General features: G+C 39.0%; 1 protein-coding gene and 1 long non-coding RNA gene across 2 annotated transcripts; both read right to left on the bottom strand.

Annotated features, from left to right (window-relative positions):
• Positions 1–754: 754 nt before the first annotated feature.
• LOC126816761 (uncharacterized) lies at positions 755–11,940 on the bottom strand. The gene is made up of 5 exons (XR_007678583.2): positions 11,842–11,940; positions 11,308–11,359; positions 10,284–10,352; positions 3,282–3,421; positions 755–2,126 (listed from the first exon to the last, which is right to left on the bottom strand). It is a non-coding gene; the product is annotated as an uncharacterized LOC126816761 (long non-coding RNA).
• Positions 11,941–18,877: 6,937 nt separating this feature from the next.
• LOC126816584 (myeloperoxidase) lies at positions 18,878–26,475 on the bottom strand. Its single transcript, XM_050543270.2, has 7 exons — positions 26,373–26,475; positions 24,767–24,868; positions 24,002–24,094; positions 23,258–23,489; positions 22,326–22,513; positions 19,719–19,977; positions 18,878–19,035 (listed from the first exon to the last, which is right to left on the bottom strand). The coding sequence occupies exons 1-7, from the start codon at positions 26,425–26,427 to the stop codon at positions 19,023–19,025; spliced, it is 942 nt and encodes a 313-aa protein (XP_050399227.2). The 5' UTR covers positions 26,428–26,475; the 3' UTR covers positions 18,878–19,022.
• Positions 26,476–27,648: the final 1,173 nt, after the last annotated feature.

Here is a 27,648-nt window from a genome sequence, read left to right as displayed (position 1 = left end):
ACTTTTCACATTATTTTCATTAAAGTGATTTTATTTGTTACATACAGCAAATATGCGTCATATGAAATTTATTGCAATTTAAAATTGACACCGGAACTGATTTCGTTTTGTCAAAAACTATATTTTTAACCTTTAAAAATCAATATTTTTTTCAAGTGAGCATTATTCAGTCCTCACGTTTAAGGGGAGCTTTCGCTCCTGCTCCTCTCGACGCACGTTGGCTTTCCTTCGAATGAGTCATTAAAGTCTCCTGCAAATTAGCTAAATCGCTCTCCTAAATATTGAGATTAATAAACTACTTTCAGTTTTTGTTTACTTTTAAACTGCATATATTCAAGGTATCAGGAGCTTTTTATGGCCCCCGCACAATTTTATAAACATGATGGTCTGATTATTTGCTACGTTATGAAAATTTTAACTTTTAGTTTAGATCAGCAAGTAAATAGAATGAATACGGTCATATATGTATATCAGAAAATGCGGAGAAATAGACGATTTTCTACAAATCACTTTTCGGGGTTTTTGGTCCATTAAAGTGTAAATTATTATTCGAATTTCATAAAAACTTTCACCATCTAATGTCTAATGTTATGTATGATTTTATAAAACTATTTAAATAGTTTCATTATCACCGGAAGTAGTATCATTTTGACCAAAACTATATTTTTAGCCTCCAAAACAAATATTTTGTTGAAGTAAGATATTCAATGGACATATAGCATTAATCAATGCGATCATATATATATCAAAAAAGTGTTTCTAATATCTTCCAGATCGCTTTTTATGATTTTTCGCTTTGTATTAAGGATTTATAAAGAGTTAATTGTGTTTAAGTTTTAATCATTTTTTTCTTTCATTCAAAGGAAACGCAAAGTGTTAATCAAATTTAAATATTTTGTTGATAATGGATGTGGTGTCACTGTGTCGAGTCTTTGTTGATTGCAGTTTATTTAATAATAATATTAATAATAATAATAATTGATTTATATAGCGCCAACAATTCAACTCAGCGAGCTGCTCTCGGGCGCTTTACATAAGTACAACTAATATAAAATTACAACAATCACAACACATTAATCCTTACAAAAAGACATAAACAAAAAACGGAGAACATTATTTAGTGCACATGGTAAAAGTCTGACACAAACACCGCTAGAACCGTATTCAATCAGTTGTATATTTGATTACTTTTTAAAACCTTTAATAGGATTTGCGCTTTTGGTTTCGTTTGATATTGAATTCCATAACTTCGGGGCACCGAATGCGAAAAATCTATGTTATTTTATAACATAAGTGCAAAGCGCGTGTGGAAATCTGTTCCATGGCTCCATTGGTATGGGGTTTGACGTCAGTTCAAGGGTAATTTGGCACCGGTGAAACTCGTCATTACTGCATAGTAGTTCTAGTTCTCTTCTTATATTTTAAGTCATAATGAAAGTTTAATGGGGTCATTCTATAAATGTAGCTGAGCAAATTAAATCAGGTTGGTAGCAACGCAGGGTGTCTCGCCCCCTTATCTTTGCCCTTACCCTATCTATTTGTAGCATAGTAAGTAGTTGAGATATCCCCCCCCCACACACACACCCCTGAAGACAATCACCTCCCAACTTTGTAAAATATGAAAAAGCATTAGAGTAATAGCGATATATGTACTAGCAATTCGACCGGGATTTAACTATAAATAAAAGCAGGTGATCGATCATGTAATAGCCCAGACATGTTGAAGATGACCGTAAAATATGAGAGAGAGAGAGAGAGAGAGAGAGAGAGAGAGAGAGGGAGAGAGAGGGTACTCGACACAAACTAGGTCATTTCCGGACTAAGATATGGTTCAATTTCATTTCAATAATTCGCGTGCGCGTAGGGGTCATATTATAATCGAAACATTTATTCATATTACATGTATTACGAAAATATAATCTACTAGAAGTAGTTCTTTAATTAAAATGCTTTCATTATTATGTCTCTGCCAATTTCTTCATTTGATCGAGGTCCAACCTAAAACTATGGCTGTTTTCTGTCTCCGTGGAATTAACAGCACCGTGACGCTTATAAAATTTGATACCTGTTTTATTCGAGTCTAAAGTTTGCCATAGTAGATTCTGACATCCCTCCTTCAAACTTAACTGGGGATATAAAAAACAGAAAGTCAAATGAAATGGGGTTTAACGTTCTGTTCTGCTCATACTGGACTAACGAAGACGGACATACACCATAAAGTGTGCTATGAGGTAAATTGTGCCCGGACAGCGACACCACTGCCTTACTTACATCGAATTAAAGAGTTTGTTTAACGTGCACTCGAGCCCTCAGCTTTTGCATCCCGTGTCCCTTACCAGACTACCCATACTGCACCTCTGACAAGGGTTAACCATGCCGGAGAACTCCCGATGACCTTTATCGAACAACACCTGGATCAAACCAGGGACCTATCAATCGAACGGTACTAATTGAAATAAGACAGTATCTGATTTAACAATAAAATGGAAGTGATAAATTCAAATTAACAATAACATCATTGGCGCTTTGAGCAACAGTCAGTAATTATGAAAGTGTACTGCAGTAGCTCAGTGAGTAAGACGCTGGCTCACTAACCAGCAGGTCTCAGTTTCGCTCTACCTATTGTTGATCGAGAAGGTTCGTCGAGATTTTCCGGACCAAAACCCTGGCGTGCACTTAAGAGAACTCTTGACAGATGGAATTCGAAATAATAGTAGGCCATAGTGCCGCGACCCGGGCAGTATATCCGTCATAGCACAATGTATGGTGTATGCCCGTCTTCATTAGCCCAGTGACCCAGTCGGTGCAGAACAGCAGGACGTTAAATCCCATTTCAGTTTTTAATTATGGAAGCCGCCACTAACATGCATGCTGTCTAATTCAAACACAGTAACGGTTATCGTTGTCTGCGAGACTTAAGGCCATGAATCAGATAAAAATCAAAATCTTTTCATTGACACGTTTATGAAATTAAATTATTGCATATACTATTTCGGGAGTTGGGTGGCCGAATGGTTAAGACAAACCTCTAACTTAAATATTTCGCGCCTAACATGTGGTTGATTTTTTGTCCTTAATCCGCTGGCAGGCAGCTAGGGGTCTTAGCAGCTAGGGGTCTTTAGCAGGTGGATGGGGTCTTTAGCAGGTGGATGGTAACTGGAGAACCAGCTCTAGGAGAACTTCCAGGAAGTTAATCCTTGTCATGACGATATCTGACTCACTGAGGCGCACGTGTGCGACTACTCCCACAGTAAAATTATATAATAAATGACCGATTTTACCTGAGCTAATCGTTGGAAGAGAGCTGTTCCAATACCTCTACCTCGCGCATGCTCAGAAACATATAAATCTTCCATATACATACACTTGCCTGTTACTGAACTATAGGACGGAAAAAACAAGGTATGGCCAATTATCTCCCCTGTAATACAAAAAACATTGCAAGGTCGATTATCTCCCTTGAAATAACAATGAACACACGCGACCAAATACGGCATCAAATGGAACGATTCAAAACACTTTCAATGTGTCAGATTTTGATTTGATAAATCATTACTAAGAAATAGCCGTTTAAAGAGTAACTGTCAGTCGTTGATGTTGTTGAGAAGGCGCATACGCTCAAACCAGGGAACGAAATCTAAACTGCAATTCAGAGGTGACCGGACAGCTAGAGGTCGAAGCGCAGCACTCTAGACCACTAGCCCCCTAGCCCCCCCTCCCCCCTCCCCACTAACTGTCAGTAACATTAACTTCAAGTACGCCTTCTACATGTGACGTCACATCATACGGCGTCGATTATTGAGACGATGACGCGTGAATTGTTTACATCAGACGCGGTAACGTAAACTGGTCCGAGCAGAATTGTTTCTTTTACTCTATTTATATACGTATTTACACTAAATAGGAAAGATGTTTTTATCCAGACATGCTTCAAACATGGCTGTTTATGATAAAAGATGCATTATGTAAGATTCCGAAACAGAGTTGACAGTTCTCGCTATACCAATCCCAAATAGGTAAGGAAAAGGGAATATGTAAAAAAAAAAATATCAGCCACATTACGTCATTTTGATTGGAGTTATAGTCCTTTGAATAACAATGCAGTCATTCTACCGTTGTTAGGGAAATAAACCAAGCGCAGATTAACTTTTTTTTAAAAAATTAAATCATTAACTGTAGATTAACTATTTTTTTTAAAATTAAATCATTAACTGTAGGCCAGTATCTAGCGGGAGGGGGCGCCCCATAAAGCAGCGTGACAATAGTTGGGCGCCCACGACGAGATTGGCGGGGAGCCCAACCAATGCCAGTTGGTTTTATGGGCGCCTCGCCAATCATGTCTTCATATTTGAGGCGCCCCTCCCCAACAAATGGTGAGGCGCCTCATAATGAATCACACGATTAACACCACAACTTGATTGATGGGGCGCCCAAAACGGCATGGTCTGTGGTGTGCTTTATCCAGGAGGGCGCACATAATGACATGATTGGTGGGGCGCCTTATAATGACATGAGACACCCCACCAATAATGTGTAGTAATATGGATGGCGGAATTTGTGCTAAAGGGCGCATGTATAATAATATTATGGCCTTGATTAATTATTCTCCATTGTCAAAATATTAGCTATGGTATGGATTTATCTGAAACTCAAATTAAATTGTTTATGAAATATTGTGATAATAACAAGAAAACGGGGTCAAATGCCAAGGATAAATTCTAAGTCTAAAAGCATGTGATCGGAAAGTGACCATTCCATATTTGGCATAAGTGACCAATCACATGATTAATTACATCATAATTAGCTAATGGAATAGTTAATGGCCGTGAATCTCAGAGTATATAATTAATAAAATGTGCGTTCTAGGGTAGACATCGTTAGAAGAGACCGTTGAGGTCCAAGTGTCAACATCTGGGTTGAGGGATATAGAGAATGACTTTATTATAATCTATGCTTGTATCCTATCTATCCAGCTTAAAAAAATTTGTAGAAACCGTACTTTTGTTCCTGATGATACTACGCAAACTACCCTTGCAGGATTCCCTCGGGTTTATAAGACTGACTCACGGTTCCTGCTACCAATTATACTATTCAAAAAAAGTAGGGGATGTTTGATTTTGGGGGCATAATACTAAAATATGCAAATGACTACGAAAAAAGTCACTATAGAACCTAACAGAAGAAACATTTCCAGTTACATGTGACGCCCAAACGCACCAATAGCTACCGCATGGAATGCAGGTGATGCTTGGGATCATCATGGGGGTCCAACCCAAGATTTGCACGACTCTGACTTTGAATGTTACAGTCATTGTGGCATTGAATTCCAGGGTGGAAACATCAGTTTAATTGCTTTAGTGACCAGAAAACAAATTTTGATATGCGTCGGCTTACCCAAAATGAAAGGTTACGTGCCCTTGGCATGCTACAGATCGGCACAACACAGGCGGTTGTGGCGCGGACGATGAATGTTTCTCAGTCTGTCATAAGCAGGCTATGGTCCAGATACCGTGATACACAATCTGTACAGGACAGACCACGCTCAGGTCGACCAAGGGCGACAACTCAAGCCCAGGATCGATTTATCCGTACCTTGGCCTTGAGAAATCGTGTCATCACAGCAAATCAGATCAGCGCTCGTCTTCAAACAGACACTGGTGTGAGAGTGAGTGGCCAGAAGATTCGGAATCGACTGCATAGGGGTCACCTTCGCGCCCGACGTCCTCGCGTGATCCCTTGTTTGAGAGATCATCACATTCAGGCAAGACGTCGTTGGTGTAGGGATCGTCAACACTGGGATAATCGACGCTGGAGCAATGTGATGTTTTCAGATGAGTCAAGGTTCACTGTTGATTTTTTGGACAGACGTAGGAGGGTGTGGCGTCGTCGAAACGAGCGCTTCCAAGACGTTAACGTCATCAGACATGATCGATTTAGGGGTGGTTCTGTTATGGTGTGGGGAGGCATCACTGTTGCTGGAAGAACGGCTTTACATGTTGTTGCAGGGCGTGTTACAGGCCAGTACTACCGGGACAACATCTTGGCAGTCCATGTTGTGCCGTTCGCACGACGTCATGGCCGCCGTTTCATCTTCCAGGATGACAACGCAAGATGTCACAGGGCCAGGATCGTTACAGGTTACCTCCAACAACAGAACATCACCACATTACCTTGGCCAGCACTGAGTCCCGACCTCTCCCCCATCGAGCATGTCTGGGATATGCTTGGACAGAGGTTACGTCAACGTCAACAACGTCCTGCCAATGTCCAAGAACTTGCTGCTGCGTTGCAACAGGAATGGGACAATCTGAACCAAAATGACCTTAGACGTCTCATTAGGAGTATGCCACGTCGGATCAATGCTTGTTTGGCAAACAGAGGAGGATTTACCCGTTACTGACTTGGTTGTGATGCTGTGGTAACTTTGCTGTTTGACCCCGGGTATCATTTTACCCTTATAATGGTCAGTCTGTGCCTTACTTAGTCTAACGATCATTTGGAATAAATCGATGAATGTGAACTTCATTTCATTTTGTCATTTGTTTCTTCGTCAGTTTCATTAGGTGACTTTAATAACACTTAAAAATCAAATATCCCCTACTTTTTTTGAATAGTATATTTCTGGAAGAGGGCTACTGTTGTGTTACGGTACGTTAAAAATGATATTCTATTACGTTAACGATCAGACATCAGTTCAGAGGTCTTCGCACCTTTGGTACAGTACAAATTAGCCCAATTTCACAAAATTAGGGTTCACGTAACGGCGTGCTCTGATGAAACACTTGCCCAAATATGGTCAAGGATCCGCCCTGATAGTTGACGGCCCTAACATTTTTATATAAATTAGACCAGCGTGTTTTGCCCGGGAGACGGTTGAGCGAAATAGCCAGTAGCCAGGGTAGACATCATAGGTTTTAATTGTGATTAACGTTAAAATAACTAAAGAACAATTGCTGTGTCGATGTTGTAGAATACATCATTGTAACGTATAAAGATCAACGAAGACAAAAAAGAGTTTGAGGTCTTATTGATCACAGTCCTACTCAGACATACGACAGTATGACAATGAAGAGTTGGTCGTCTGGACATAGAGTAGGTGTCCCCAGAGTGTTACATTGTCGTTTTGGTGCCGTCACAACATAGGATCTCGACCCTGATTCTTCAGACAAGTAAGTAACTTCTTCTGTCTACTTAGCTAGAAAGAACAGGACTGAATAATTTTATCCAAATTTAACTTCTCAATTGGTGGGTTTGTCTTCATCGATCTCATCAAATTCTGTTGCAAATGTCCATATGCTGATTACACTATTTTGCTTTATTACACTATTTTGTCTATACCGTTTTTTAAGGACTTCGAATTTTGTCTAATGGTTTGGATTGTTCGTACTTATTTTATTTTATTGAACCTTACCATGGCGATCCAAGGCGTTTTCGAGATTGGATAATAAAATATAGTAAAATATAGCCCATTGGCAACAATAGCTCAAAATAGGGTTAAGCTTATCGCTTTTCAGATCAGTGTGGGGGGGGGGATAATTAATTTCATTCAGAGATACTTGACTGTAAGTGCAACCCCAGACGCGACATGAGATCAGCTAACAACAGAGTTGACAAATACCTTCACCGAAATAACCGATCCACAACAAGCCCTTTCGATGTTAAGGAAGATTAAGCAAAGACCCGAGGACAGAACAAAACAAAAGGAAACGCTTTTTGATAAGGTTAGGAAAAGATCCACGGACGAGGCCACGAGTCAAGAGAGTGCAGGGCCAGGCGATCTGTCAATGAGGTACAGACTTTGCGGAAATGGACCGTTTGATTTTGACTGTTGGTTCTGTTGGATCACGGGACATTACAAGAGAGATTGCAGGAGGTACCTCCAATATATATAAAAAGGAACCCGTCCTTAGATGAAAGAAATTGACATTTTCAAACACGTCCGTTAGGGAACCAGGGAAACCATTAAACCCTTTTTGTGGAGCCGACAAAAAGAGTTCATCCTATGCACCATTGTTTCACATACATTTGGCAGGTAGCTCCAATTCTTGTTTAATAAAAATAGGCAGCCACAAACACCGAGTCCTAGTTGATAGTAGAGCCCAAGTCTCCTTAGTCCATGCTCGATTTTATAATTCGTTAAGTAATAGGCCAAAATTAAATAAAATTAAACCATTATTACAATCAGTAAACGGCGAACAATTAAATATAATAGGAAGTGTTATGTTAAACTTTGAAATGAAGGGGGCTAAAGTTAAATCACACTTTTTATGGTGTTACCAGTAGGAATAAGAACCTAATATTAGGATGAGATTGGTTAATTGAGAATGGTGTTGGGCTCTATTACGATTTAGGTTGTCTGCGAGTAGGCAAAACATATGTTTCCCTTTAAGACGACGTCCACATTTCTTCAATATTGCGAATAGCAGATGAAGTGGTATTAAAACCTTAAACCAATAATATATGTAATGCAAAATTATAGTTTCATGGCTATATAACGTCTAATGGAAATTTGTTCGAGATCGAAAGTTTATCAACAGGTTACGTGAGTAGCGAACCTGGATTGATGACCACTAATTCTTTGTTTAGTTTGACACAATGCCAAAATAATACCTATACTCATTGTTAATAACACAAATAAGATTTTCCGTCTAAAACGAGGTTGGTTAATTTGGCGCGCGCTACCTTTGTATATTTTTAACGTTAATTCTGTTTCTGATACACAGAGATATACAAACCTGTGCCAACTGGGAGAGTATTAGATGATACTCGCTGCTGTTCAAGTGCCAGACAACGCACGGAGTACCTTGCTATCAGTTTTAAAGATAAATCATGATCTATTTGCAGCAAACGATACGGAGCTAGGTCATTGTTCATACAGATACGGTTAAAACGACCATTGATACCGTTGAACATCCGCCCATAAAACAGCGACCCTATGACTACACGACCAGTCGTTGAAAAAGCTGTTGACGATATGCTCACCGCTTGCATTATCCGTCGTCCATCGTCCCCATGGAGCTCTCCTATTGTAATAGTTGATAAGAAAGACGGAACAAAACCTTTCTGCGTAGATTTCCGACAACTGAATAAGGTAACGAAGTTCAACGCCTCCCCCTCCCCCTGGTTGACGAACTTATGAGTGAATTGGATATATCAGCATATTTTACGACGCTAGATATGAAATCTGGATATTGGCAAATTTTGGTCGATGAGAAAAATAAAGAAAAAAGGTTTATTTGAGTTCAATGTTATTCCTATCGGAATTCATAATTGTCCGAGTATGTTTTCAAATTTAATGACTATTTGTTTGAAAGGTCTTGAGCACTTCGCCGTCGCTTACATGGACGAAATTTTCATTTTTTCTTGATAGATTACGACAACACGGTTTAATATTGAAGTTGAGCAAATGCCACTTTTCCAACAAAATACTCGGGCTTTTGTAATTACGTCAGAAGAAGTTAAACCTGGTCCTGATAAAGTTCGTGCAATACAATCCATTGATCCTCCAAGAACCGTTAAGAAAACACGAAGTTTCACAGGCATGTGTAGTTATTATCTTTGTTTGTCAAAGGTCTGTCATTCGAATTATATGGTCTGTGGTCTATGGTGGTAAATCTCACCCGTTTTTAATAATTCACTGGCATCCTTCCTGTTTGTGGTGATATCGAAACTGTGCAGATTACAGTTTGGACTTAATCCTCAATCAAGTTCATACGGATATTCTTTGGATTTACTACAACGTCATCTCTGATAATCTTTAAAATTAAAACAAGTCGCACTCTAACCCGATTCCGAACTTTTCGTTTTTCTCATAAATTATTATAGGTACGCTAAAGTCGTATTCTTTCATGTTCATATAAAAATATCATAATACGTCAATATCGCAAATTCAGCCTCAAAATTGGAATTTTCCGTCATTTTCATAGTCCCTCTCCTTTCGAAAATTTTCTAGGGAGAGAGCACCCTAGACCATTCTTCGAAGGGGGGCGCGTCCACGGTGCCGTTCGCTGTGGACCGTCAAGTGTAGGTACATCGGCGCCTCTAAAAGCCCCATCGTTGCCCTCAGAATCAACTTGCCGCCTCCAAACATTTTGGGCTAGCTATGGGCCTGAACTGGCAGTCCTGTTTAATCCGTTGAATATCAAGCCCATCCGATTGCCTAGAGCGTTGATTATGATATTGGCATTGTGAATAAATGCCCAATTAATGATTTATATATAATATGAAGTCTTACACAATGCATCGTTAAGTTAAGCTTATTTTAAACATGGGTCAATATTTACCCGAATCAACTATCTCAGCCACATGACATCGAAATAAAGGATTTGTACCAAAACCATCTTCTCTGAAAGCTGTAAAGAGACAAACAAAATGCCTGAAAGGTCAAATTAAGCTGAAATAAAAGGTTACTATACTATGCTCAGAGGGAGACCTCTCAATAAGAAACACCATCACTCTCAACAAATGTAAATAATTCTGAAAAATACTAAATTCAAAAACGCTGGTCTATTTAATAATATTTAAAGGGGCGTTGATTTTGAGGGTAGGGAAGTGCTTTAGTTCATAACGTCTGCCATTGAGTCAAGTGGCGTGATTTCGAGTAGGGTCGCCTGTTCAACCCCATGGGTTTTATCAGGGTCCTCCGATTTCCTGGCATTGCGAATTACTGAAATAAAATTGAATCGGATGCTAGTCTCTATCTCAATGCAACTAGGAAACCACATTGGCTCATTGGATAAGATGCTGGCTAGCTAACCTAGGTCCCTGCGTTGGCCGAGAAAGTTCGTCAGGACTCTCTCTCTCTCTCTCTCAGGATTCATTTACGTGCACGCTAACATCAAAACGGGAAGTTTTTGTACCAAACGAAGGAATAGGCTATGTTCATTGACAGACCCATCTCACAACTTACAAGGGGAACTCAAGCTTGGATATCTCTAGAAAGTTCCACAATCAATACTATGGTCAATCCCGGAACATCCTGGTCAGTGACACGCGGCCTTACTCATTGAACCACCGCGGCTCCCACATCCCAAGGACTGTCGAACAAATTGAATTACACCTACAAGTTCTTGGACTTTTGCTTTTAATTAGTTTTATTGAATAGGCGGGAATGGATAATGGTTTACTCTGAATAAATTGCAAAAAACGGGCTTGGTGATTTATCAGAAAACATCATACTCAAAATCGGCCGAAGTCGGCGAAGGTGAAATGCCGTAATTAATATAAATCAATATGACAGTCTATAGTTATATTGCGATTTGTGGTGGAAGAATAAATATATATTATTTTTAAAATGAAGTTACTTACTGTCAGAGGTTAATTTCGACGGATATGCTGGGTTGAGAAATATGGCCAGATCCTATTTACAAATAAAAGAATTATTTCGAGGATTACAGTAGACAATTACCAAAGGGAATCCGAAAAAAAATAACATTTTTCCTAATTTCCTATTGTTTCATGGTTCGACGGAAATTCTTATATAATGGTGTCTTTAGTGTATGATGACTACACAGTGTTTCCACACTTTCGCATGGGTGTCATGAAAATACGTAATACGTGACTGTCATAGCATATGAATATTTTTCTGGATGGTAGAGTTATAACACAACAGTGTTATACAGACGGTATTTCCACAGTTAACTTCTTTTAGCAGGCTATGGAGGTGAAATTAAATGAAACATTGTTCGGCTCCGACTGGGCTGTGTGTGTGTTTGGGGGGGGGGGGGGTGTACCAGGTCATACGGCACACAATAGACAATGTACTTCCAATATGAAGTGGACTACAGTACTGCGGTGTATTTATTATGTTGGTATGTGAATATTCTATTTGTACTGGCCTACCTTCGTGTTATTGTAGATTTGTTCACAATCGTCTTCTACAGCAGCTCTGATCATGTAATCTGCCATGTTCTATAAACAAGTATTTAATACAGTGAACGCTGTGTGTGTAATCAGAGAAATATGCCCTTGACAACTATGGAGTTAAACTGACGACATGATTATATTTGATTACTTTGCTAATGTTTACTTCAATGCATATAATTTCAAGTTATCAATATATTTGCATATAATAAACCAGCTTTTTATAACACATAGTAAAATGCTAATATGGATGTAACATCTTATAAATATTATAGTTTAAATTTTCGAAATGGGGTTTAACGTCCAACTACTCTGCCCCGCATGAGCTGATGAAGACGAACATACGCTATACAGGGAGCGGCGCTACGGCCTATTCTTATTTCGAATTCCATGTGTATGCCCATGTGTTGTTTTGGCCCATCCGAACGACTATACATTGTCCATTGCTGGCCCACCGCCCTGCACCACTGACAATCTCGATGAACTTTCTTGGTCAACACAAATATAGCACATGGAATTTGTGGTTGGTTATATGTTCATTATAACTTTTAATTTACTGTGATATGTTATATTTTAACTTTTGTATCAGTATTTAATACAAACAGCCACTAGTGTTAATATAGAGAGAGAAATGGGTTTAACGTCCACTCGACACAAACTAGGTCATTTTGAGACTAACACATGGTTCAATTTTATTTCAATACTTCTCATGCGCGTAGGGATCTTTGGCAGTGGGAGGAAACCGGAGGACCCCGAGAAAACCTACGAGGTTGGACAGGCAACCCTACTCCTTGTCACGTACAACCGGGGAATCAAAACCCCGCCAGTTGTCTCAATGACAGACCGTATGATACAGCGCGTGCGTGCTAACCATTCGGCCATCCACCCCCCCCACCCCCTTCTACTGTTAATAATGCTACGTTAGCTTATGGAGCGTAAATTTTGCCTTGTAATGCTTTTGTCTAAATTGCTTACTCGGTTTTGTTTTGTTTTTTTCAAATTTTTTGTTTTTTTCATATTTTTTAATAACAATATTTCATTCAGTAGATTTCTGAATTTGTATTTAGGAAAAAGATATACCTATGTGTAACCCCCTCTCTACTTACATAACTTACATATGTAACTTACATAATCTGTCAAAAAAGAAACGCATAGGTAATATGAAGAGAAGTAAAGGGTTTGATTTTACAAAATTTCTTTTTTGTTCCCGCTTGATGAATGACCATGTTTCTGCAATAAGATAGCACCCCCACATGTCTCCTAAAACCAATGTAACGCACGTTATGGCATGTTATGGTTAGGAATTTGAAGTTGCTATGCTCGCAATGATGTCGCATTTACATTTCAACGTAGACGAGTTACAAGATTAAGCCCGCCGAATCGAAACCTTGCAATAGGTCGCCTGTGGGTAGGTGAATACATCAGAGCACTATTCTCTGCCTCTACGACATGAATCGGTAGTTTAACAACTGCAGCACAAGATCGCTAAATTAGGGTTCTGCACAGGCGTCACCCAACCTCCACAGCAGTGAAAACTGCAGGGTGCGTGCCAGGTATGCGAAGGGTGTTTGCACCCACAATTCAGAACCGACTTAGAGAACGGCGTTATTGTCTACTCTGATTTAGAATTCCAAATTCCAAGGGTTCTTTTACGCCAATGTGTAGACGGTACCTCGTTTGTCGTTTCATCCGAACGGTTAGACACTGTTCTAAGTTGTTTGGCCCTTTGCCTTGTACCACAGGCATGACCAAGTAGATGAGAGAAGTAATGGACCATTAAGATTAAGTGTTTTACTTTTTTATTTACTTTTTACGTCGAAAATAAGATAGCCATATAAATACCAACAACTTTGAAACACTATGGATTCGGATGAGTCAGATGGCCTAAAATTCAGGTTCGTATATTCATAAATCTGAGAAGCGTTCGTTCCTTCGTTCGTCCCTGGGGTTTTACGTTCACTTCCACCTAGGGTGATATCGCAGACAAGTCTAAGAAGCGGTGAATAAAACTATTTATACGAGCATGGGTGTATCAATATTTAAACTTCGAAGAAGCGGTGAATAAACTATTTATACGAGCATGGGTGTAACAATATTTAAACTTCTTGATCGATAAAGCTTTAAAATATGTTAAGCCAATGTTTTCAATTACGAACGAGGAGTGTGGAGAATATTAAGAAAGGGTGTTACACTGAAGCATTTGTGTTATATTTAAGGCTTCAGCAAGCCATGGAAGATGGACTTTAACAAGAACTAATGGAATCATTATCCCTTCAAGCCAAGAAAAATAAACGTATGTCGAGCAGGAAACGCAAGACTGTATGAAGTTCTGTTATATGCGACAGAACATGGTCTTGGTCTGCATTATGCGGATAATGTGATAAACACAATTATATGTAATGAGCACCTATTTGTTATTCGAATGTATAGTTAAATTGGTTGGTGCTGGTTTGGACCTTAACCAGTTAAATCAACATGGTGTTACGCCTGTATTTGAAGCAGTCTGTGCAGGATTGTTCGATGTCATGCTATATCTGATAGATAGTGGTGATGATGTACATTGTGTTGATTCAGCTAACAACACTCTGCTAATCGCACCATTATGTTGCGTTGAAATACCTACTCATGTTGATATGGATTTATGGATAAAATGTATAATTAAACTGGTTACTGCTGGTGTTAATATTAATCAGCGGAATAAAGAAGGGCTAACTCATTTATTTACAGCTGTTAGCAAAGGGATGTGTAATATTGCCATATATCTTATAGACCATGGTGCTGATGTACATTTAAATACGAATAACCCTCTAAGTGTACTGCTCTTATGCCAGGATATTAGATATAATGTGTTATTATTAAAGTGTGTAATTAAACTGGTTGATCGTAGTGCATATGTGAATCAGGTGGATGAAGATGGATTGACTCCTATATTTAGAGCTGTTATGTTTAAATTGTGTGATGTTGCTATATATCTAATAAAGGGTGTAGATTGGTATTTAAAATAGTTGAATGTAGTGTAGATATCCACCAGCTAGGGAAGGATTACACGAAGTTCTGATATATCTGGCGGAACATAGTGCTGATGTACATTATGTTGATGAATGCCAGAACAATCTACTGTACATGCTTTTTGTGAAAGAGGAACAAGGGATGTAGTCATAACGGCCCTATGCCATAACGACCAAAAACAGGTACGGGTTATATTAAGTTTACTCAAGATAGCTTGTTACCGTGTGTTATTAAGTTGGTTGATGCTGGTGTAGATGTCAACCATCCTAATAGTCGGACACATATGCCTATACATCTAGCTGTTAAATTTTTTGAACTACATTTTATTTGATGATACAAGGAAGGGGGACAAAAGAGGGGAGAAGTATGTTGCATTTACTAAAGATTTCATGGAAGAAGATGAGGAGAAGTACATTCAAATTACTAAAAAGCTAATAAATATGGGAATAGATATTTTTTTAAAATACGGAGAGGAACAGATTACGCCGTGCGATCGACATGTAAATGGATGGACTTATTGTTGGAAGTTGGTTATAATGTAAACCATCAAAACAAACACTGTAGAACACTAGCTTCTACTAATGACACACACACACACCTAATACACACCTAATACACACCTGAATAGGTTTAGTTTGCGTGTTGGAAGTTGGTTATAATGTAAACCATCAAAACAAACACTGTAGAACACTAGCTCCTACTAATGACACACACACACACACCTAATACACACCTGAATAGGTTTAGTTTGCGTGTAGTATGGTCCTCATACATTTACTACTTATAACTTGTCATTGTACTTTACAAAAAATTTAACACGCCAGAAACGATATGGAAGTGATATATCTGGATTATGGGAACTATATTAGCATGTTTGTCATCATCTACTGGCTGTGTTCAAGCTATAACAGAACGTAATAAAGTGATTTTTTAAAATTTTATTTCATGGTTTCTATTGATTTTATGCCGTCATCTTTATCGGTTTTAGATATATAGTAAAAGTAATTGTGATAGCATTTTCGCACAGGCATGTAGGCCCACATTCTTCATGAAGGTCTATTATACATAGGGTTAATATTACAATAATAAAACTAGTTTATCATGGTAACCCTTTATTCTCGTCTTATATGTACATAACATTGGCGTTTACATCAAACAAGGTGTATATTTGTTAATATTAAAATAAAAAAAAACTAGTTGATCACTGTAGCCCTTATATGCAATTATCTGAATATCTAATTTTATGGGGAAATTATGTGAAGGTTATTAAAATGTCTCAGGTTCCGCGCTGTGTAAGTTGCAAACCAACCAAGTCTATATACTCTTCAAAATTATTGTCATCCTACTGTTCTGCTCCGACTGGGCTAATGAAGCGGAATTTAAATAACGCTATTTCACACATACATTGCTTAATCCATCATGTACCTAATTATATACTCCACTGACTAATCATTTCAATTTTAACTACGTTCAACATGTAAATATCTCAACAATCTCCTCGTCAAATCCATGATACATATTAGTACGTACGTCCCATTTCTCATTTTATTTTGATTTTGGTTATCGTCCATTTTATGTACAAACCCCTCCTACATTTATCACGACTTTTTAATACCATAAGGTTGCCTAGTAACAGTAACAGTGTTGCCTAGTAACAGTAACCATGGAGTATCAACCGAATATAGACTGATACCATTGTTTAATATCTAGGGCAGGTAAACTATGGAAGTCGCTACACGACACTAACTTGTTGCTGTGCCTGCAAAATAAATGAAATGGATGGCTTAGTATTCTGTTCTGACTAGGGTAATGAAGACGGGTATATGTTTTATAGATTTCGAAATCGAACATTACGTGGTCTGCGGTCTTAATTAGTGTGCGCTAACCGACAAAATCGATACTTGCTCATTATTTAGTTTAGGTTTGAACAAAACTGAGGATAAACCATTCGTTGCAAACGTCACCTATAAAAGTATTGCTCGTGTTTTATCAAACAAATGATCCCCTGTCTCTCTCTCTCTCTCCCTCTCTCTCTATCTCGAGATGTTCTTATAATTAAAGTCAGCGTTGTCTTATCGCGTTCTGTTTGCCCCTACTCTCCAACGTTTTTGTGACCTTGTGACAGGGACGTTTGGTTTGTTTATCGAAATTGGTGAACACAATCTATGTTCGGGATCATCAACATTTCAATTTTTTCGGTTGTCTACGGCGTCCCCGCGTCTAGAACGACATCCGCACAATTTCCATCCGATCTGAAATGGTCGAGGGAGGTGCCCGCGATGCCTTACGCCCGTGAAATACAGTTTTCATTAAATTGCCCTTCCTGGGGTGTTCTTGAATTGGCAGCTTTCTCCACAACTCTCGGCTATATCGTGTGTGAAATTGACGACCACGTGAGCTTGTACATCACATTTGGGGAAGCAAAGTGGGCTGTTGCCAAAATACGACCCGAAAGTTACGGCAGTAATAACGTCTGTATGCAACAAATAAACCATGTTCCTTTTTGATATACGTGTAGATATTAGTTATTTACTGATAAAAGTTACAAGAAAACATCCAAGATTCCTCACGTTGTGTTTTGTCCAGTTCAAGTCTTTCGACGTCCAATACTTTACGCATGTAATAGAACACATATGTAAGCAGTTCGATGCCCTTTGAACTGACAACTCTCCTGCCTTATAAAGTGACTGTAGGAATTTTGACCATCACGATGCCGAATAGTGGCAACATCACAACACAATAGATAATCATAATATCCACTGATTACGAATATGCAGTGTGTTACAAACCGGTATAAGGAAGGAAATAGCTATTTAACATCTTACCCATTGTTAGGATGAAGAAAGGCTTTTCGTGGTACGTGTTTGATGTCTGTAGAATCACACAATATCCGTCCCATGCTAACTCTTCTGATGGCGGTTATTTGGCCTGGTGAAAACAAATATAGATATATTTAAACCACGAGGAGTGAAATGAAATGCAAATAATTGTAGTATAATATTTCTGCACCTACTGGGATAATAAAAAGGACTGGCGTATGCCATGCATTGTGCTATGCGGCCTACTCTTATTCCAGGGAACCACGGTGGCTAAGTGAGTAAAACGCTTGCTCGTTAACCTGTAGGCCGCGGGTTCGCTCCCGGCGTTAGCCGCGAAAGTTCATCGGGATTTTCCGGCGTGGTTTTCTTTTTTTCAGTGGTGCAGGAAGGAGGGTCTGACAGGGGCAGCTCAGAAGGTACGAAAAGTAGAGGGCCTGTGCACACAATGGGTGCACATAAAAGAGTCCCCTGGCAGTTGAAATTCAATATGTGAGTATGCCGTAGCGCTTTTCCCCGCATAGCGCACTGTATGGAGTATATGGGGATTCGGTTTTTCACTCAATCTCAAAACCTAGACACAGTTCCTTGTCAGATCTTATATTACATTGGCAGGACACAATGTATAGTTGCATTGAAGTGCATTTAAAAGATTTTTTGGACGTTAAATTTCGAAATATGAGTAGATCGTTGTAAGACATTAAATTTCCAAAGTCAGACATTTTTCAGAGCAGAATTATGCATGATGATTAACAGTAACTCAGCTGACCCAGTATGGATATTACTGGAGGCAGGACATACTCAGTTTCTCTTTGTGTAGTTTGTGGAGCTACGTCAACGTCAATCGACAACACTGCAAGAATTGGCCGTGGCACTGCAAGAGGACTTGGTCAGATTGACCCAAATCGTGAATGGACGGTTGATTAGGAGCATGCCACAAAGAATTGCTGAATGTCTGAGGATTGGTGGAGCAATTACTCATTATTAAGATAAAAATCAAAAATGTCCATTTTCACTTCTGACAGTGTATCTCATTCCGAGTGAAATGGGGACGTCAGATAAGCCGCCCATATGAATTGTTTAAGTTCATGTGTAGGCAACAGTAGTGCATTTCCGCAGTTTTGTATTGTTTCTGAATATCCTCTACTTTTTTTGAAGGGTATATATTAGAAACCAAACTTACCTATTGTAAAGCCAGCGGGATTCCCGCCAAGGTATGGTGTCGGAGGACGAAGATTCTCAAACCAGAATCGATCACCATATTTGAGATTATGAAACTGTTCGGCGATTATACAGGCAAAGGTTGGACCGACAACACCTCTATATATAGCTGATTCAGTCACGCCCCCTATAAACAAATCTACGTCATCAACATGGCTGAAAAATAGTTAAACCATTGAATAAACGATCCTTAATACTGATGGATATTCAAGGTCAACAATTTAAATACATGATTGTAAAAATATATAATTTGAATCACTATGGAGATATGTTTGATATGTAATACAGTCATCCGACCGTACGTCAATTTTTAATGCCTACACAAAAGGACTATTCAGCAAATACAAGCACATTAATACCAGCCTCGTAAATACATGAAAAACGAACTTGATTTCTTCACGAATCCGACTTCAGGAACCCAAACAGAGACACAGAGAGAAATGGTCTTTAACTTCCATTCCACAAAAACTAGGTCATTTTGAGATCGATTTCCGGTTCAATTTTAATTCAATAATTCACTTGCGGGTAGGGGTCTTTAGCAGTGGGAGGAACCCGGGAGACCCGGAGAAAACCCCCGAGATTGACAGGCGAACCTTCCGCTTGTCACCTACAAGTGAGCAATCAACACCACGCCACTTGACTCAATGACATACCTTGTGAACTAGCCGGCGTGTTAAAACATTCGGCCACCAATCCCTCCGGAACACAAACGGGTGTAGTACACCAGGTAAGTCACGTTTACACTTGGCAGACCCCCTGATGTCACTTCTTATTTCGGAACGCGGCATTAAATGTTTGGATTATATTTACCTATAAACCCGTTCCAGGGCTCGAACCTGTGGCGTACTACCGTCAAAACCAATAGGTGTTAACCCACAGTATTTTCTATATTTGTTGTAAGGTGGCAGACCGTGATCCCTGCCTCTTTGAATGTTTAAAGCAGCTAGATCTAAACCCGGTACGGTAAAATTTTGAAAAAGTTTATTTTTAACACCGTCGCTGAATATATGATCGGTGTCCTGACTTGAATCTTTTAGCATACCTTCAACAATTAGATTTAATCCTTTACCTTTAAATATAGAAACGTAAATTATATCATATTACAGTACTAAAATACCTATTATGTCCTTAACAGACACTGTTGATGTCTACAAATATGTGATAAAACTGGTTAATAACATTATTAAAGTAATTTTATTACATGGACATGGGGGTGCCTCCAAATGAAAGATCAGTGTTTCGAGAATCTAAAATCCGTGTTTTGAAAAACGGTAGGTATCTTTGTGAATCTGACAATATTTGTATGAGGAAGCTTATTTGGTGTGCCATCGATCACGCAGTTTGATTTCGTTTCAATTTTGTGTTTTGTAAGTAAATGATACCTATACACAGCCATTATACATACAAATCTGTCAATTATGTAAACATTTATACGTCCACATTTTTACATTAATTTGTGCCTCAATTTTGCCCGTTTTAGATATTGAGGATCAAAAGATTTTGGTTGAATTTGATTTTGGTGCAAATGCTTGGGTTATGGCCTTCTGTTCCGGAGTTAGTAACCCTCGAAAAACTTGTTGAAGCGATAGGGGTTACAGTTTTGACCATGATTTTTTTAAAAATTTGGTGTAGGCCATTGGGGTCATGAAGCGACAAACACAGCGATATTCAACGTTCGTGACCTTTCGTTGGGACAATGAGAGGATGAATCCTCTCGATTTTCCCTTTTCACTGTTCATCTATTACAAAATCTCGGCGTTGGCTACAAAAGTGTAAGCGGGATGATATCGAAGAAAACCAATATTGCCTGTTAAATAAACACTTTTTCCATTTACTCAAAATATGTGGAATGTCAAATTTCGCGCTATTCTTGATGACAAGTACAATAAATTCAGACTATATCACAACATCTTTCTGAAAATGTCGTCGAAAACATTTATGTGAAATAGAGATGTGCGTGCTTTGATGACAGGGGTATAAAATGGCAATACAAATACCTTGGGGGATTGAATGTTCCGGAAATAAATTTTTTCAAACCCCGAAATAGTGACAATCGAGTTAAATAAACTAAAACCAAGTACGAACAGTCCAAACCATTAGACAAAATCCGAAGTTCCAAAAAAGCGGTATTGGCAAAATAGTGTAATCAGGCAAAATAGTGTAATCAGCATATGGACTGTTCACCGTGTACAAGTGAAAGGGGGATTTCGGGCTACAATACATGCATAGACTGCAGTTGAAAATATCTCAACCAACCACGATAGCTGAAACATGTTTGTTGCTTTTAATTACGTCACGATTCTACTCACACCACCTCCGTTGTCGAGACTGACAGAACTGTGACAGGAGTGAATTCCGCGCCACTCGATTGCAATTTTGTTAATTCGGGACGTTCTGGGCTGGCATCGAGTTATATAATAGACATGTACGTACCTTGTTGACCAGAGTTATGAAGATTGAATTTGATTTTGGTGCAAATGCTTGGGTTATGGCCTTCTGTTCCGGAGTTAGTAACCCTCGAAAAACTTGTTGAAGCGATAGGGGTTACAGTTTTGACCATGATTTTTTTAAAAATTTGGTGTAGGCCATTGGGGTCATGAAGCGACAAACACAGCGATATTCAACGTTCGTGACCTTTCGTTGGGACAATGAGAGGATGAATCCTCTCGATTTTCCCTTTTCACTGTTCATCTATTACAAAATCTCGGCGTTGGCTACAAAAGTGTAAGCGGGATGATATCGAAGAAAACCAATATTGCCTGTTAAATAAACACTTTTTCCATTTACTCAAAATATGTGGAATGTCAAATTTCGCGCTATTCTTGATGACAAGTACAATAAATTCAGACTATATCACAACATCTTTCTGAAAATGTCGTCGAAAACATTTATGTGAAATAGAGATGTGCGTGCTTTGATGACAGGGGTATAAAATGGCAATACAAATACCTTGGGGGATTGAATGTTCCGGAAATAAATTTTTTCAAACCCCGAAATAGTGACAATCGAGTTAAATAAACTAAAACCAAGTACGAACAGTCCAAACCATTAGACAAAATCCGAAGTTCCAAAAAAGCGGTATTGGCAAAATAGTGTAATCAGGCAAAATAGTGTAATCAGCATATGGACTGTTCACCGTGTACAAGTGAAAGGGGGATTTCGGGCTACAATACATGCATAGACTGCAGTTGAAAATATCTCAACCAACCACGATAGCTGAAACATGTTTGTTGCTTTTAATTACGTCACGATTCTACTCACACCACCTCCGTTGTCGAGACTGACAGAACTGTGACAGGAGTGAATTCCGCGCCACTCGATTGCAATTTTGTTAATTCGGGACGTTCTGGGCTGGCATCGAGTTATATAATAGACATGTACGTACCTTGTTGACCAGAGTTATGAAGATGTACGTACCTTGGTGATCGACGATATAGAATGGACTGTTAAACATTTCTACAAGTAACATATAAATATCACCATACGACCACGCGTTCGGTATCGTAGAATGGCCGTATCTAAACGCAGCTGTAGAGAAACTGTTGATTATTCTAGTATCCAGGTTATCGTCATATCGATGCATCACACCAAACGTTGTCTTTAATCTGAAACCACGGCGAGAGAGAGAAATTGTGTTTAACGTCCATTCGACATACGCTAGGTCATTTCGGAACTAACAAATAGTTTAATAATTCGATTGTACGTAAAGGCCGTTAGCCGTGGGAGGCGACCCTACTCCTTGTCATGTACTAGCAGAGAATATATAGCTTCCCACTATCATGATTCGTGCTACGATTGAAATCGTGGTTTTAATCATGGCGTAATCGTGATGATCCTATCAAGTCTTATCATACATCGAGGTCAGTCGTAGCAATTGTATTCACCGTATCGGTACATATCCGAACGTATCTGCACGTAGCAAATCGTGGACTCAATAGGGACAATCCTGTCGAAACGCATCGCACGACAGTGGGGAACCTAGCAGAAACAGGAGAATAAGAAGAAGAGATGTGAGTTTAACATATGTCAATGATTCTCTTGCGTGTAGGGGTCTTTAACAATAGAAGGATGCCGGAAGACTCGAAGGAAACCTACGAGGTTATGCAGGCAACCCTACTCCTTTTCACGTAAAACCTGGTATCGACAACACCTGACTCACGATCAGACCTTAACCGTAGAATTCTTTGTCAGTTGCAGGAAACCGGACGAATACCCACGCGGTAATCGAGGATAGTATAAAGTAGGTTTAGTTTCATCGTCTGGACTAATAGGATTTCAATGCGGTGAACTTGACTTAATAGCTATATTGCTGAGGGAGTGGCTAAAGAGATAAGGGATTTGGCTTATACCTGTATTTTTGGGTGGCTGCTGGTCCAACAACAAGGGGCAGCCATTCATTATACGTTATATGTTGTAAAATGGCGGCTATTATTTTACGTGTCTCCTGGAAAAGTTTCTCATCATTCCATAAACGGTTCCTGATATTCAATCGTCTTAACTGCTTTGCTATTCGGTTGTGCAGCCTCACAAATATTGTGTGGAAAGCAGAAAGACCCGGATGTTCGTTGACTCTCGAATCACCTGTAGGAAAAACGTTTAGGTCGTGTCACAAAAAAATGGGTATTACTAAAACCATAAATAAATGTAATTTTATTTTCAAGCTCAATCTGGATAATCAAAGTTGAAAATTTTGCTTGATGGTAACACATCCAATCTTTGTAATTAAGATTCGTTTCTTTCACGTACACACGGGGCAAAATACGTAAATCCTTGTCAGGTTGCTTAGATGAGATGAACGAAATGTGCCTCGCTTGTAAATTGACGGGCGGACAAACGAACCATTGATGACGTGTAATGGTGACAATCTAGTCGATAGTAATCTACAAATAAATGTTTCGGATACCAGGAATATATATTTGGTTTATTGTCCTGCTCGATGTCAAATTTAAAACTCTGGCCTCTATGTCTATCGCACTCACAAGCCAATTGTTGACGATCCGACGGGAGAGGTGACGTCATAAAAACTCTCAATGAAATGTGTTCGTATAAATATAGCTACAACTATCACGTGTTGTAGATATCGGATAGCTTACCGGCTAAAAGACAGAAATCTGTCACGTTTCGTTTAACACAATCCCCATCAACATCTTCTGGTAACATTCCATACATACCGACTTTCAGTAAACCTAGTTAAATTATAATGATACTTGGTTAATTATTGACTTTCAGTTAACCTAACTTTATAATAATGATACTTTGTTAATTACTGACTTTCAGATAACCTAATTATATAATAATGATACTTAGTTAATTGCTGACTTTCAGTCAACCTAATTATACATGTATAATAATGATACTTTTGATAATTACTGACCTTCAGTAAACCTAGTAAAAGAATGGCGATACTTGGTTAATTACTGACTTTCGGGTAAGGATAATTATATAATAATGATACTTTGTTAATTGCTGACTTTCGGTTAACCTAATTATATAATAATGATACTTCGTTAATTACGGACTCTCAGTAAATTTCTTTAATTAATAATAATTAGTTAATTGCTGACTTTCAATGAATCTGGTTAATTAGTAATTGCTTAATAAATATGACTCGACATACGATCAGTTATAATAATAATATGTCTTTTCTACTGGGGATTTTCATTTTATCATTCGTATTACCTTATTGTACCGGGTATCCGCAGATCTTCCACGGCAAATGTTAATGTAATAGTCAATACTTCTCCAGTTATATAAGTGGCCCTATAGCGAAGACGTATTATACTTGTTCACCGTGGCTGGTTTCAACCATGTATTCAATGTTTCTCGTTACGTGTAGACTACATCAAACTAATTCTCACCATATTGGAATTGTCTTAATTTCTTCTGCTCATCTTCGCTGCTTCCATATATGCTGCTACCGTCTATATATGACGTTATAGTATTCTTCTGTTCTCGAGCACCTATGTATAATTGTATTAACACGTATAACCCGTGTGGGTAAAATGAGCCATTTTATCTGTCATTTAGAAAACAAAAGATAGCGGATATTGTAGGATCAACCTGATACATATGAAATATTAAACGGAAAAATAACAAATATACGGAGTGGCTGCTGTGAGATATTGTTTATGAACATATGACACGTTTCACTTACTTTTTCTCAAAATTCACTTTCTCGACTTGCGCCACTTCAATCATACATATATGTATATAGTTCGGCTATTTTTTATTCGATCCAGACAAACCATACATCATTTTAAAGAGGACGAAGTGGGGTTTAACGTGCACTCAATACAAACTAAGTCATTTCGGGACTGATATATGGTTGAATTTTATTTCATTAACACGATTTTAATCTTTTAACCATGTGCGAATATGTTCAACTCAGAACCCGGCACATTATTAGAAGAAGAAGAATGAGAGGTAACCGGAGGACCCGGAGAAAACCCACGAGGTTGGACAGGCGACCCTACTCCTTGTCACGTACAAGAGGGGAATCGACACTACGCCACTTGACTCCATGACAGACCATTTGCCCACCCAACCCCTCATCATTTTAAAGGTATTGGGACAGGACATGTCAGAATAACATCAACCCTGGACCTACTGGCTAGTGATCCCGTCAACGCGGCTCAGTTATTCCAACTTTTTGTCATTATCGGAGAAACAATATGTTCTTATGGTTGCATTTTATAATAGTAAGTGCATGTGGACCGCACTGCACGCAAACAAACCATATAAGACAGACAACGCAGACATTGCAAACTATAAACAACAAATATCAAATCAAATGGATGGATCTGGGATCCAGTCGTATGCGTCCATCGCACTGTACAGCCCGAGCCCGTAATGATACAGGCTTCTCTCAAGTCAAATTGACAAACAAAACAAAATCAAATGAAATAAAATGGGGTTTAACGTCCTACTGTTCTGCTCCGACTGGGCTAATGAAGACGGGCATACGCCATACAGTATGCTATGAGGGAAATTTTGCCCGGGCAGCGGCGCTATGGCCTTCACTTATATCAAATTGCAGCTGCCAAGGGATATTTTACATGCAGGCCAACGTGGACACGGGGCCTCGGTTTTTGGTTTCATCCGAACGACTAGACAACTGCCCTTGTCAGACCGTCCGTCTTGCACCACTGACAAGGGGAAACCACGCCGGAAAGACCGATGAACTTTCTCAGCCAACACTGGAAGTTAACCCGCGACCCCTAGGATAGCAAGCCAGCGTCATACTGACCGCGGCTCCCGAAAAAACCCCAATGACTTACAGTAAACACGTAACAGAAATAATGCGATGAGTCTTGACGGTTGTTGTCATGGGCTATACTAGAGCGTCAAAACATTTAACAATAATAATGTAAATAATCCGGATGCAACGTGCATACTTATTCCCTCGACAACACCTGATATTATCCCTAGCTGAAGGAGTGAACATAGTCAATTCTAAACACTCACCTGACTTGCATTTTAATTTCGGGTCGTCAACTGTAACAGTTCGTACAAAGTTCATACATCTTCTAGGTTTAAAATACGGGTCGTTAATTGGTATCTCTATGGGAAAACACGTACCACTAGTAATAAAAAAAACAACGTAGCAATACGTTACCCCCCGAATTGGCATATACTCAACAATATAATATGTTTTGTTTATATAATTATAATCTATTCGAATTACTTTTCTAATTCATGAAATGAAATGTTGTTTAACGTCCTACTGTTCTGCCACGGCTGGGCTAATGAATACGGGACCGTTTCTAATGAAATAGAATATATAGTAAGGTGATGGCTCACTAACCAAGAGGTCCCAGCTTTGATCCAAGAGTTGGCCCGCTAACCAGCGGATCCCAGAGTTGGCCCACTAATCAGCAGATCCCAATGTTGACCCACTAACCAGCAGATCCCAGAGTTGACCCACTAACCAGCAGATCCCAGAATTGACCCACTAACCAGTAGATACCAGAGTTGACCCACTAACCAGTAGATCCAAGAATTGACCGACTTACCAGCAGATCCCAGAGTTGACCCACTAACCAGTAGATCCCAGTGTTGGCCCACTGACCAGCAGATCCAAGAGTTGACCCACTAACCAGTAGATCCCAGAGTTGACCCACTAACCAGTAGATCCCAGTATTGGCCAACTAACCAGCATATCCCAGCAGATCCCGGCATGCATGTAAATGCCCATTGACCGTTGGTGTGCATGTAAAACGACTATTGACCGTTGGTGTGCATGTAATTATTGACAGCTGAAAGAAGAGTAGATAGAGACGCACACAGCATGATGTATACCTGTCCTCAGTAGACAACTTGGTGCAGATGAGTAGGACGTTAAACTCCATTTCATTTTATTTAAATCCAATAATAATCGCGAGGTCGGATCTAGACAACTACAAGGGAAAAAAACGGGGACACAAAAATTTATTTTCTGATTTATGTGTCTATGGTTTTGTGACAAAATACAGATAATAAGATAACAAGAAATAAAATAAAACCAATTAAGTACGAACAAAAAGAAAGCAATAATGGAACCAGTCTTACGTTTTATCAACACCAGCACTTTGCTGTGATTTCATTTCTGTACAACATTTTATAAGACTTTTATCAGGACCTTCAAATAAAATCAATTCTGATAGATGCGTCTAATACATTTCACATTTAAATTGATAAATTATCAAATTACGTTTCACTTGACGATGCTAAATCTAACACCCCCCCCCCCTTTGTTTAGTGG

This window comes from Patella vulgata, chromosome 1 (genome assembly GCF_932274485.2).
Source record: "Patella vulgata chromosome 1, xgPatVulg1.2, whole genome shotgun sequence".
NCBI classification, from domain to species: Eukaryota; Metazoa; Mollusca; class Gastropoda; family Patellidae; genus Patella; species Patella vulgata.
The sequence above is the reverse complement of the archived record's forward strand: the minus strand, read 5'-3'. Positions and strand labels throughout refer to the sequence as shown.

What these genes read in the sequence shown, in the direction of transcription:
- LOC126816584 (XM_050543270.2), bottom strand. Translation starts at nt 26,427, where the DNA reads ATGAACTTTGTACGAACTGTTACAGTTGACGACCCGAAATTAAAATGC. An exon ending in AGATTTCTGTCTTTTAGCCG is followed by an intron (nt 23,490 to 24,001) that starts GTAAGCTATCCG and finishes TTTTTCCTACAG; the next exon opens with GTGATTCGAGAGTCAACGAA. An exon ending in CTATATCGTCGATCACCAAG is followed by an intron (nt 19,978 to 22,325) that starts GTACGTACATCT and finishes CTATATTTAAAG; the next exon opens with GTAAAGGATTAAATCTAATT.